The sequence below is a fragment of the Microdochium trichocladiopsis genome (assembly GCF_020744255.1).
Source record: "Microdochium trichocladiopsis strain MPI-CAGE-CH-0230 chromosome Unknown B0I36scaffold_4, whole genome shotgun sequence".
Classification (NCBI taxonomy): domain Eukaryota; kingdom Fungi; phylum Ascomycota; class Sordariomycetes; order Xylariales; family Microdochiaceae; genus Microdochium; species Microdochium trichocladiopsis.
This window is the reverse complement of record NW_025763547.1, coordinates 38,379-50,467: the sequence shown is the minus strand read 5'-3', so window position 1 is coordinate 50,467 and position 12,089 is coordinate 38,379. Positions and strand designations below refer to the sequence as shown.

The window sequence follows — 12,089 nt, the reverse complement described above, 5'->3', positions numbered from 1 at the left end:
CAGATGACGTGACGTTTCCAAGCCGCGGTGGGAGCTGTTCACTGTGTGGCACGGAAAGAGGAAGGTGGGAGAGTCCGGCTGGCGCCACCGAGGGGCACTAGCCGGCCCCCTTCGATCTGTGGGACAAGGGTCCCTGAGCTAGCCCAAGTGACCAAGCTTTGGCTAAGCTTTGCCCAGCGAATGCCCAGGCTGGGGCTCGTTATCTGCCGAGAGCGGGGGACGTTTACGTAGGCCCCTTTGTGACCTGCCCAAACCGTGCAAAGGCGGGCGGCGATCCCAGCATGCACTCGCGAGCGGTAGCCAGGGACGCGCAAAAACAAAAAGGCGCTGGCACAGACACCACTGGGTGCGACCATGCGGGCGTCGTCAATAAATACCAGGCACGACATCGTCCAGACAGCAGCCAGGAGGGGGCGTCCCGGTCTTCTCCCAGTCACCGGCGTCGTGTCTGTCGAACCTGCTGTCTCAACATGTCGTCGCTCACAGTTCTCTCCTGCCTCGTCGCGGCCCTCTCCGGGTCTGCTCTTGCGCTGCCTTCGCCTGTCCACCACGTCGTCCACGAGGAGCGCGACGCGGCCCGCAGCGACTGGGCCAAGAGGGACCGCATTGAGAAGTCTGCGATCCTACCCATCCGCATTGCTCTGGCGCAGACAAACCTCGACCGCGGCCATGACATGCTCATGGACCTGTGAGTGGGCTCTTGTTCATATTGTCGTATCTTCTGAGCGCGCGCTCTGTGCTGACTGGCGAATGCATCTACCAGGACCTCCCCGTCGTCCTCCAAGTACTCGCAGTGGATGTCGCAGGAAGAGCTCCACGAGTTCTTCGCGCCCACGGCCGAGACAGTCGACGCCGTCAAGGCATGGCTCACGTCTTCGGGCATTCACGGCGACCGCATCGTGCACACGGACAACAAGGGCTGGCTCGCATTCGATGCCACTACCGAGGAGGCCGAGCGCCTGCTGCTCGCCGAGTTCCACGAGTACGAGCACGCGTCATTCTCGAACCTGCGTGTCGGCACGGACAGGTATGACAGAAATTCAATGTAGCATGCAGTATATCCTGGCGAGGGCGCCGAGTCTGACCCTGGAATGTCGCACAGATACCACATCCCGGAGCACCTGGTCGAGCACATTGACCTGATCACGCCCGGCACCAAGCTCACGGCCGTGAAGCGCCGCACGATCGAGAAGAAGGCAGTCGAGCCGCGCCACTCGTCGCACCAGGCCGGCGGCGTCGGCAAGGTCTTTGACGGCGAGAACCCCTTCTTTGGCGACCACTCCTGGGGCCACCCGCCTCCCGCGGCCGGCAGCCTGCCCGCGGAACTGCGCAACTGCACGACCAACATGACCGCCCCGTGCTACCGCTCCCTCTACAAGCTGCCTGACCACCCCGTCGCGGTGCCCGGCAACTCGCTCGGCCTGTACGAGCAGGGCGACTTCATCGACAAGCCCGACCTCGACAAGTACAATGCCGTCTTCGCCCCCTACGTGCCTCAGGGCACCTACCCGATCTCGGCCCTCATCGACGGCGCCCAGTACGACTTCCCGCCGAATGCTTCCGACTACGTCGGCGGCGAGGCTCTGATTGATGTCGCCTTGGCGTGAGTATCTGCTCCGCAGAGTGGGCGAAAAGAGATTGGCTGACATACACCGGCAGCACGTCCCTCATCTACCCGCAGACGGTCACGCTGTACCAGGTGGACGACAACATCTACGCCCTGCAGGATCTCGCGACGACGAACCTGTTCAACACCTTCCTGGATGCTCTTGACGGCGTGAGTAACGACTGACTTGCCTTCAACCACGGCTGGCATTGCTAATTCTCCACAGTCTTACTGCTCGTACTCCGCCTACGGCGAGACCGGCAACGACCCCAAGATTGACCCAGTCTATCCTAACCCGGCACCTGGCGGATACAAGGGTACGATGCCATATACAAGCTTGTCCTACCTGTTGGAACTTGATCAGCTGACATTCTACAAACTCTGAATAGGCAAGCTCCAGTGCGGTGTGTACAAGCCGACCAAGGTCATCAGCGCCTCGTACGGCCAGGCTGAGAACGACCTCCCCGCCAACTACATGAAGCGCCAGTGCAACGAGTTCCTCAAGTTTGGTCTCATGGGCACCTCGGTCCTCGTCGCCTCGGGCGACTACGGCGTGGCCTCGTTCCCCGGCGACGGCTCGACCAATGGCTGCCTCGGCCCCGAGGGCACCATCTTCAACCCTCAATACCCGAGCAACTGCCCCTACGTGACCTCTGTTGGCGGCACCATGCTTTACCCTTCGCAGACCATCCTCAACCAGGAGAGCGTGATGCACGTCAATCTCTCTGGTACTGCCCAGAACTTCTCATCGTCTGGCGGGTTTTCCAACATCTTTGCCATCCCCGACTATCAGAAGGCCACGGTCGACAACTACTTCCGCAAGCACAACCCGCCGTACCCTTCGTACTCGAAGTTCCAGCCCGACTTCAAGACCGTCAAGGGCCTGTACAACCGCGTCGGCCGTGCCTACCCCGACGTCTCCGCCAACGGTGCCTCGTTCGCTTCGTTCCTCAATGGCAAGCTCGTGCACTTTTACGGCGCGAGTCTGTCGTCGCCCTTGTTCGCCTCGATCCTGACTCTGGTATGTTGCGAGATCCCTTTATCCGCCCCTGCAGGATCAAGCACCTAGTTTTGCTGACATGCTGCTCTCTCGTCCACAGCTTAACCAAGACCGCGCGCGCATCGGCAAGCGCTCCATCGGCTTCATCAACCCGGTGTTGTACGCTCATCCCGAAGTGCTCAACGACATCACCAATGGCACCAATGTCGGGTGCGGCTCCGATGGCTTCAAGGCCGTGCCTGGGTAAGCAGAGACCCCCTCCCCCCTTTCTGTAGCTGTCTTTCCAACAAATTGTGCTGACGATTGGCGTCCTCGCGCAATAACAGGTGGGACCCCGCGACTGGTCTCGGCACGCCCAACTACCCCAAGATGCGGGACTTGTTCTTGGCCCTGCCATAAGTCGGCAAGAGAATGGATCGGCGTGTTGGATTGTCCCCAACCATCATGAGTCATAAGCAAGCCATGTGTTGCGAGCATGGCCAAATTCGGATGCGGTGACATCGCCTAGGCGGTGAAGCGGAATAATTGGCCTATGTGTCTTGGGTTCCTCACAGCCAATGTGTGCTTTGGTGTTCAGCAGTAGAGAGAATCCAAGCAGGGGCAAATCTTCCCTGGCACTCCCAGCAGCACAGCCCTGGGCATGCTCCATTGTCATTTGCATCCCGGGCATCGTGATTGTGAAACATGCATACTAGTCAATCTACTTGGCGGCTCACATTATCGGACTGCAGTGGCTGAGAATTTGGAGTCAAAGGTCAACAGCCTCAATGGCTGCTCAATCCCATTCGACTCATCCCTCAAGCTGCTGGAAAAGGAGTAATTCCGTGGTTCTGAGGCGTCAATTTCAGGGTCATCAACAATCCAGGGCTGATGACGCCAAGGCGGCATGCGGCCATCAATGCACAAACTGCCCGGAAGCTAAGCCTCATACGGACGGCTGATGGCACCATGAATGTAACTCCCGCCCGGAAGCTAAGCCCCATTCGGCTGAGGCGCATGCGGGTGACCAGGGGTTTCAGCAAAGCCGGCGACACCGGCGACCTCGGCGACCTGTAACAGTTTTAACCGTCAGCGTGGGATCATATGGCTCTACTACGGCACTTTCAGCTACCATGAGGCTCAGCTGTCAGCACTAGCGCATACTTTATTGCAGGGCTGTCAGATGAGTAAAAGTCGAGAACAGAGGAATACTGGGTAGCACAGAGCTCATTTAAGAGGAATACCAGCCCATGAGCTTGGTCGTTCTCCTTCCCTGGACCTCTGTACGATAGACCGGCCATTTTCACTTGTACCTTAACTTTTACCTTATTGCCGTGCAACATAATTCCAAGTCCCGACACAAGTTCTACCTGACTTACGACAACTCGCGCAACTGCGCAGGCTACGACAGAATGGCCGACATTGAGATGATGGCAGGCGGTAGCTATGCCCAGCTCACCAACATGGACATCCGCAGCTTTGGATGGAGAGGCGTTTCTGTGTGCGTCAACGACCGCCAGTCAAAGCAACCCAAGGAGATCCTCAGTGACGTCAACGGCTTTGTCAGAGCCGGCGAGCTGCTAGCCCTCATGGGCCCATCGTAAGTCATGGTCTTACCAACTAAGACGAGCCTCCATGAATTTGTTCTAACATTTTGTCTGATTACAGAGGGTCCGGCAAGTCAACATTGCTCAACGTCCTAGCTCAACGTACCTCAACCCTGGCCGCGGACATCCAGGGCTCCATGTTTATCAATGGTCGCGATCCCGATCCCAGGACGTTTCGCCGCGTGTCTGCCTACGTCGAGCAAGAAGATGCCCTTGTCGGTTCTCTGACCGTCCGTGAGACGCTCAACTTTGCTACTCGCCTAGCCCTGCCGTCGACGGTCGGCAAGGCAGAACGCATGCAACGAATCGAGTCCCTCCTGAAGGCGTTTGGTCTACAGCATCAGGCGAACACTCTGGTCGGGACTCCTATCCGGAAGGGAATTTCTGGCGGGCAGAAGCGCCGTCTCAGTGTCGCTGCCCAGCTCATCACCAACCCAAAGCTCCTGTTCCTGGACGAGCCCACGTCTGGTCTCGACTCTGCTGCCTCTTTGCAAGTCATCAGCTTCATCAAGGCAATTGCCAAAGCGCACAACCTGATTGTCATTGCGTCCATCCACCAGCCCTCCACATCAACCTTTGCCATGTTCGACAAGCTCCTCCTGCTGTCCCGGGGCGCTGTCGCCTACAGCGGCCCCACCTCGGAGATCCAGTCGTATTTTGCAGCCTGCGGTGCGCCAATCCCGCTTTACATGAACCCGGCAGAATTCATCATCGACCTTGTCAACACTGACTTCTCCCACGACCGAGATGAGGTCGACAAGCACTTGAGCAGGGTCCATTGGTCGTGGCGGCAGTCACAGCTTGCACTGGCTCTCGTCACAGAGCTGGCTGAAGAGGTCGACTCTCACCCCATTGATATGAGCGAGACCGACATGGAACAGGTCGGCGCTACCGCCGGGAGGATGTCTGTCCTCCTCGCCCTGATCCATCGGTCGCTTATCAAGTCCTACCGGGACGTGATTGCTTACGGCATTCGCGTTGCCATGTATATGGGCCTGGCCATTATGATGGGGACGGTCTGGCTACGCCTCAGTCCGACGCAGGGCAACATCCAATCTTTCATCAACGCCATCTTCTTCGGCGGTGCCTTCATGTCATTCATGGCCGTCGCCTACATTCCTGCATTCCTCGAAGATCGCGCACTCTATGTCAAGGAGCGCGCCAATGGTCTCTATGGTCCAACCTCGTTCCTGCTCTCCAACTTCATCACCGGCGTCCCTTACCTGTTCCTCATCTCTATCCTCTTCTCCATCGTAGCCTACTGGCTGGCCAACTTCCGTCCCGCGGGCGACGCTTTCTTCACTTGGGTCATGTGGCTCTTCCTGGACCTGATCGCAGCTGAGTCTCTGGTCGTTCTCATCAGCTCCCTGGTCCCCAACTTCGTCGTCGCCCTGGCCGGCACGGCGTTCGCCAATGGCTTATGGATGTGCACGGGCGGCTTCCTCGTGCCCCCACAGACGCTCAACCCGTTTTGGCGCTACGTCTTTCACTATATCGACTACCAGGCCTATGTCTTCCAGGGAATGATGGTCAACGAGTTTGGCTCGAGGAACTATTCCTGCGATGTCACACCAGGGTCCGGCCCAGGCGAGTGTAGCTGCCTTTACCCAAGCGATATGGCCAGGGAGTGTTTGATTGACGGGAAGGCCATTCTTGAAAACTACGGCTATTCCACTGGCGATCAAGGCAAGTGGGTCGGTATCCTACTAGCTATTATAGTTGGATACCGCGCTCTGGGCTGGCTCGTCCTCTATTTGAAGCGTACGTAGATAGTGATTCATAGTAGATTTCGCGGAACTGTTAGTTCCAAATGGGACTGGCAGAACTCTACAAGCCTTTGCGCTTTCCTATAGTTTTAGCACTCAATGCCTCATTTTGTGGCCCTTGGACACTGTAATCGCTCTCATGTCCCTGGCAGGGTCCTGTAAGCGTCCCGCCTGTCCTTGACTCCCCGCGTGTATGACCTGCTTCGCCCGATTATGCAAACTGCTGGGTGGGTTGTCTCAGTCCAGCCCCTCTGCCCACTCACCCACCTTGGCGATACTCTGCATCATACGACCGCTAAGCCACACTTCCATGGCCGCTGATGCCGTGTGTACTATGGCCAGGGAGAACTTGTTGTTAAGTGGAAGTATGATATAGTCTCGAGCTACTATCTTCGCGGGGAGTGTGCGAGCGTGGAAAGCCAACCCCCGCCTTTATTTCAGATTAAGCAGCTATTCCATTCAAATAAAAGCCTCCTAAGAGAGCCTGTGGGATGTAAAGTTATGTCTTTGATGGTGCTGGCCGAGTACGGAAACAATTTTCGACAAGTCCACTGTTCGGAGACACCGATCTTGGCGAGTGGGCGCCCATGAGAAAGGCTGCAGTGGGGTTTTGAAAACATTGCACAGCAGGATATCGCACCAATCAGACCCCGCAAAGTGATCCACAATGGTTGCACCCTCAGCCGCATGGCAAATGTGGCGCTCTGGTATCCTTGCTCCTTGGTGCCTTACGAGCAGAGCCACATGCTCTTCAAATTTGACCGACGCAGTCTATTAGGCTATTACATCGGCGAGTTCCGTAAAGCCTCCGGGCCGATGAGGGGTCGGTGGTGGCGGAGTACAGGGCCGACCAAAGATGTGAGGTAGTTATGCAAAGTGTTTTAGGTGCATCGTGCGACGACCCGAGTACAGTTACCACTCTGCAATTTCGCGTGTATGGTCGGAAGCTTTGTGAAACCCCGGAAGATGTTGGAACGCACGAGAAGAACAAGAACATGCACCTGCTCTACCACCCTAGTCAGCAGGTCGAAACATAACTAGCAGGGACCCGCCCAATAGTCAACAATTTGTATCGTTCGCCCAACGGCGCAATGCGCGGAAGTCGCTAGTTATGGGCGCTCGTGAAATTTTTGCCTAGTATCCAATGATTCATTATAACATAGAAGACATGTACATGCTCGTTGTACTGGTATGGTTCGCTCGTGGAAAAGGGTAAACTTTCAGCAATGCGATGTTGATATGTATCCCACCATGCTGTGGCCTTGCTTGGACTTCTCGGTAGCGGACAGACTAAGGCCGTTTGGAATTCCTGTCTGGGACGAGTTCCTCTGGTTTCGCCATCAGAATCATTCAAAGGTACTGCGTCTCCTATATGCTGTATACACTGTTAAAATTAACATTATTGGGGGAAAAGGAGGCGGTTAACGCTTCACTTAATATTCTAAATAGATTTGCGCGGAAATACACCTACGATGTTTATCCTTGACGACATTCCCCTTTCAAAACCACTCTCGGTCAACAAGGCAGTTTTACCAAGGTACCAATGTCGATGCCGTCGTGGCGAGACTATGTGTCTCTTAGCTAAATTAAGTGCCTCTACGGTGTAGGAAGGCTGGAAAAGGTGTAACGTTCCATAGTGTACAAGGTATCATTATCGGATTCTCGGCGCAGTCGAATGCGAGACTGACATGGACACGATGTCGAGGGTGCGAGGTGCTGATATAGCGGGCCTGGTCGCCGACGTTGTGCACGATGCTTAGACTTACGTGGGTAGGAGATTCAGCTCACTCCTGAAATTCCCAAGGGCCCACAGTCTCCGACCAATCACGATATTCCTTTCTGCCCGAACATCTCACTCAAAGGACCAATGGGAAGCGTTTGAAGCAATTTTTTACTAACAGGTGCAGACGAGCCAATAAGCGGCCAATGCCTGCATTATGCACGACAGGGCTGAAGGGAGGCTGTGAAAGCTACCGAGGGCGCCATGAAATAGTCGACGTGCAGTCTTGGCGACATCGTGGCTGAGATCAGCGATTACCATTGAGGCAAAGACCAAGATATTCCATGTGGTCAGCTGATTCCGTAGACTTCGCAGGGCCTTCGCGAGGGGCACGAGGTGTTGAACTTCCTGAAGATACTTCTCCGAAGCGTATAAGACATGAGGGTCGGCGCTCCTGTGGCTGTCTGAGTTCTAGTTGCTCAACACTAAAAGGCAGAAAGACTGCAAAGCACAGCTTGACCACAATTTTCTAAACGTGATTCATTTCCTTATTTCCTATCTCTTTCAATTCGCCTGCTCCCGATCGATAATTTCAGCAGAAGACGCCCCCTCTCAAATCCCTCAATCAGCGCAACTTTCCGTCACCATGGTCAAACCACAGAATCTTCTGGCCGTGCTCAGCGCGCTTGTCCCTTCCATCGCAGCTTTGCCCATCGAGGACACCGGAGCAGGCTTTGCAAGCTACATTATCTCCCTCAAGCGGGGACTTAACGACTCCGATATCGACTCGCATTATGACTTCGCGAACGACATGCATCGTCGGGCGCTGGCTCGCCGCGGAGTGTCCCTTTCGCCGACGACAGGCGAGACGGGCATCATGAGCCGACACGAGATCAACGAGCACCGAAGCTACGCCGCCGTATTCGACGAAGCGACCCGTGAGGCCATCGCATCGCACCCACCCGTGGCGCTCGTCGAGCGGAACGAGATCATCAGCATTGGGCACCAGGTGCCTATCGATGACGAGGACATGAACTACGAGGACCGTTCCGGTGGCAGTAACCTCATCAGCCTGGGTGACGAACTCCTTCAGAGCGACGCGCCTTGGGGTCTCGTTTCCATGTCGCTCAACTGGACCTCGGGGACCCCGCTGGCCGCCGATAGCTACCGCTTCTACAAGGACGGCCAGGGCCAAGGAATGACGGCCTACGTGGTGGACACGGGAGTGCGCATCACGCACGGCGACTTTGAGAAGCGAGCGGGTTATGGCGCCAACTTTATCAAGACGGAGGATCACGTAGATGGGACCGGCCACGGCACCCACGTGGCAGGTACCATTGGCGGCAAGACATTTGGCGTGGCCAAGCAGATCAACATCATCTCAGTCAAGGTGCTTGATAAGGAAGGTAACGGCCCCATGGCGCAAACGCTCGAGGGCTTCCAGTGGGCCTATCAACATGCGCGCCGCAACAAGCGCCTCAACAAGTCGTTGGTCAACTACTCGGCTGGCGGCGAGGGCGCGACCAGCGCAGCAATTCGTGATGCGATCCTCGAGATGAAAAAGGCTGGCATGGCCGTATTCGTGTCGGCGGGCAATGACGATATGAACGTGGACAACGCTTGGCCGGCCAATGTGCCCGAGGTCTTTACCGTTGCGTCGGCCGGCAACACCGGCAATAGACTCTGGCGTGCTCGCAGTAGCAACTACGGCAAGCTCGTCGACATGTTTGGTCCCGGTGTGAACATCCTATCGTGCGGTCACAAGTCGGACAAGGCTACCGCTAGGCTGTCAGGCACCTCGCAGGCCACGCCGCATGTCACGGGTTTCGCAGCCACGCTCAAGAGCCGATTGGGTTCCAAGGTTGACTCAGTCGATACTCTGTACAAGACGGTCCTCAGCTACGCCGTTCGGGGTAGAGTGGAGGACGCCAAGGGCAGCCCGAACCTCTTCCTCGCTAACGGACTCGAGGTCGTTGTTCGCCCTCCTACTCCTGGTCCTGGGTCTGGCACTGGTCTTCCTGTAAAGCCGCCCATGTAGAATGGAACTTAGTAGACCTACTGTCTTATTCCGCCCTGGATTCAAATCAACTCCCAGATGTCCATACGCCCCATGGATGTACTCTTCGATGTTCACCTTAATACTATAGTGGGGCGGGGCGGATTAGGCTGCACAGGGTCTGGTTCAGAAAATACCTAATCATAGCCATCATTTTCGCAATGTTCTAGATAGACACATAGATATAGGAACTTTTCAGTGAAGCAGTCCTTGCTACGCATAGACCATTGCGCCAAGCACGAAAACCTGCATGCACTAGACGGTTGATACTCCGATTGGACGAGTCTCCACACTTACAACGATAGTACTACCACGCTCATCCTGAGTATTAGGTGGTTCAGACTCGGGGTTCAGGACTCCACCTACTATACCATCTTATTTCACCCCAGAAGACAGTCAAACTCCTTGGGGCCATATGCTCCATAAATGCGGGGCAGGCCGGTCAAAGCCCTCCGGATAGCGTGTTGGGTTGCACTGGCCCGTGGTGGGTGATAGTGGGAACTGGAGTTAGTTCTAGTAATTTATATGTTGGCTCGCGTCATTACCAGCGTAATCACTGCCACAAGCAATCTCGGCAGCAGTGACGCCAGCAAGCGATCCCGCTGGTAGTGACGCCAGCAAACAATCTCACTGGGCAATGAGGCTAGCAGACAGAGAAATCGCTTTGGAAACATTTGGAAATGCAGCTTCGTAGGCATAAGCCGAGGGACGTAAGCGGTAAGGTTTTGCTTTCAGTAATAGATATAAAGCCCCTTACTTCCAGTAGGTCTTTGGATCCTCAATCTTCGTACTACACCTGCCTTCATTGTTGTCTAAGCCCAACCTTATTACTAAAAGGTATTGTTCAGCTCTCTAAGATATTACCTTATTGAACCGCTACTAATAGACACTGGTATTGAGTAATTAGGTAAGATGCTACCTACCTACTCCATCCAGACTTCAAGTCTATTCTGGGCCCTCTCACTTGCTAGCCCCGTTCCCACTCCCGCTCCCCTTTCTGGCCTAGTTTTAGCAAACGCTACGGCGCAAGACCTCGGGATTATAGATATCCAGCCAACAATCTCTGTCGATTTGCCAGTTAAGATTCAATATTATACCGACTACCGCTGCACCAAGTACAGTACCGAGTTTACCATCCAAGCCAGGAGTTGCTATAACTACTCCTATACCGGCACTCACTCGGCTAACGCGGTCTATTGGCCCGATTACGGCGGCCAGTGGACATTTGCTTGCACGTTCTATACCGGCAAGGACTGCCAGGGAGAGAGTCAGTATGTAGAGTACGAATATGTAGCAGTAAGATCCAGCGTCACGAGAGTGTTATCTGCAATTGGGAAGTAATATAGGGCAACCTCAAACTCTTACAGGCTTAGTCTTTCAGGCGTAGCCCCTGCCTGCGTCGCAGAGAGAATCTACATATCCCGATACGCGTCAGCTTCCAGTAGCCTTTATCGAAAGGTCTATTCGCGATGACCAGGCCTCCATGCCATCCATAGCCCGTCTCATAAATGGTGTTTATGGCACATCATTGCTCCCTGGACTTCTCGATCTGGTCCATTGACAGTGCCATGTCCCTCCTCTCAATTCTTTTCCCGATAGCAAGTAACGAGCCCCTCCTCACCTCTGCCAGCTCCTCATTCTCTCCAGGGCAGATTGTCAGAATGTTCACGCCGACCATTCAACACACAGACTTGTTTCGGCTGCTTACATCAGCTTAGGAGTTGGGCAAAGCATGGGCAGAGGCTCTTGACCGCAATTTCGGGTCCATAAATTAGCACAGAAGCCGTGAATTACTCGTAAATTTGAAATCAGAATGACCTCGGCCCATAACCTGCCACCCAGGGCTGCAGCAGCATTAGCACCCGTTCAGCCATGCCGACACGCAGAAGTGGCAAACCTGACATCTATGCACTCGGCCCTGCCGTCGCCGCTCAGATCCGCAATATGCAGGCCTGCGCATCTCTCCAACGCCCATGGCGATGGTGCCATGTGGGGACCACGCGACCTTGGCCGTGTTGGACCTGTTATCCGGCCCCTCCGCCGTTGAGCCACAGCCGAGTGCTGCCGTTCTCGCGAGACACGGCCAGGTAGTCGGCACGCCCATCGCCGTTGACATCGGCAAACACAACGTTATCCCGGCCCATGCCCCACGCCAGTCGCAATGGCGCCCTGCGGCAGCTAGCTGACCTTAGCGGCTTCGAGCACCTGAGACCCGCAAGTACCTAGGTTGGGGGACGCGGCGATGGCGCCCTTGGCGTCGACCCAGAGGTGCTCGGCAGGGCAGCTGCATGCGCCAGACACTGGGCTGTTTTGTTAGTGCTTTCTGCGTCGGGGCCAAGTTGGCAGTCTGCGGTC

The 12,089-nt window shown here is 55.5% G+C and overlaps 4 protein-coding genes across 4 annotated transcripts; 3 read left to right on the top strand and 1 right to left on the bottom strand.

Annotated features, from left to right (window-relative positions):
* Nucleotides 1-470: 470 nt before the first annotated feature.
* On the top strand, nucleotides 471-3,005 carry B0I36DRAFT_373293 (peptidase S8/S53 domain-containing protein; the record flags this gene model as incomplete). The annotated part of the gene is made up of 8 exons (XM_046160177.1): nucleotides 471-688; nucleotides 764-1,027; nucleotides 1,103-1,603; nucleotides 1,660-1,777; nucleotides 1,833-1,923; nucleotides 1,996-2,627; nucleotides 2,707-2,849; nucleotides 2,933-3,005. 8 exons carry the CDS (start codon nucleotides 471-473, stop codon nucleotides 3,003-3,005), a joined length of 2,040 nt encoding a protein of 679 aa, XP_046013398.1.
* A 992-nt stretch (nucleotides 3,006-3,997) lies between these two features.
* B0I36DRAFT_361361 (putative ABC transporter) lies at nucleotides 3,998-5,961 on the top strand (the record flags this gene model as incomplete). Its single annotated transcript, XM_046158464.1, has 2 exons — nucleotides 3,998-4,185; nucleotides 4,254-5,961. 2 exons carry the CDS (start codon nucleotides 3,998-4,000, stop codon nucleotides 5,959-5,961), a joined length of 1,896 nt encoding a protein of 631 aa, XP_046013397.1.
* Nucleotides 5,962-8,324: 2,363 nt separating this feature from the next.
* Nucleotides 8,325-9,782, top strand: B0I36DRAFT_406971 (peptidase S8/S53 domain-containing protein; the record flags this gene model as incomplete). The annotated part of the gene is made up of 2 exons (XM_046161831.1): nucleotides 8,325-8,687; nucleotides 8,772-9,782. The coding sequence occupies 2 exons, from the start codon at nucleotides 8,325-8,327 to the stop codon at nucleotides 9,714-9,716; spliced, it is 1,308 nt and encodes a 435-aa protein (XP_046013396.1). The 3' UTR covers nucleotides 9,717-9,782.
* A 1,736-nt stretch (nucleotides 9,783-11,518) lies between these two features.
* B0I36DRAFT_319613 (uncharacterized protein) lies at nucleotides 11,519-12,089 on the bottom strand. The gene has a single exon (XM_046153438.1). The coding sequence runs from the start codon at nucleotides 11,848-11,850 to the stop codon at nucleotides 11,590-11,592; it is 261 nt and encodes an 86-aa protein (XP_046013395.1). The 5' UTR covers nucleotides 11,851-12,089; the 3' UTR covers nucleotides 11,519-11,589.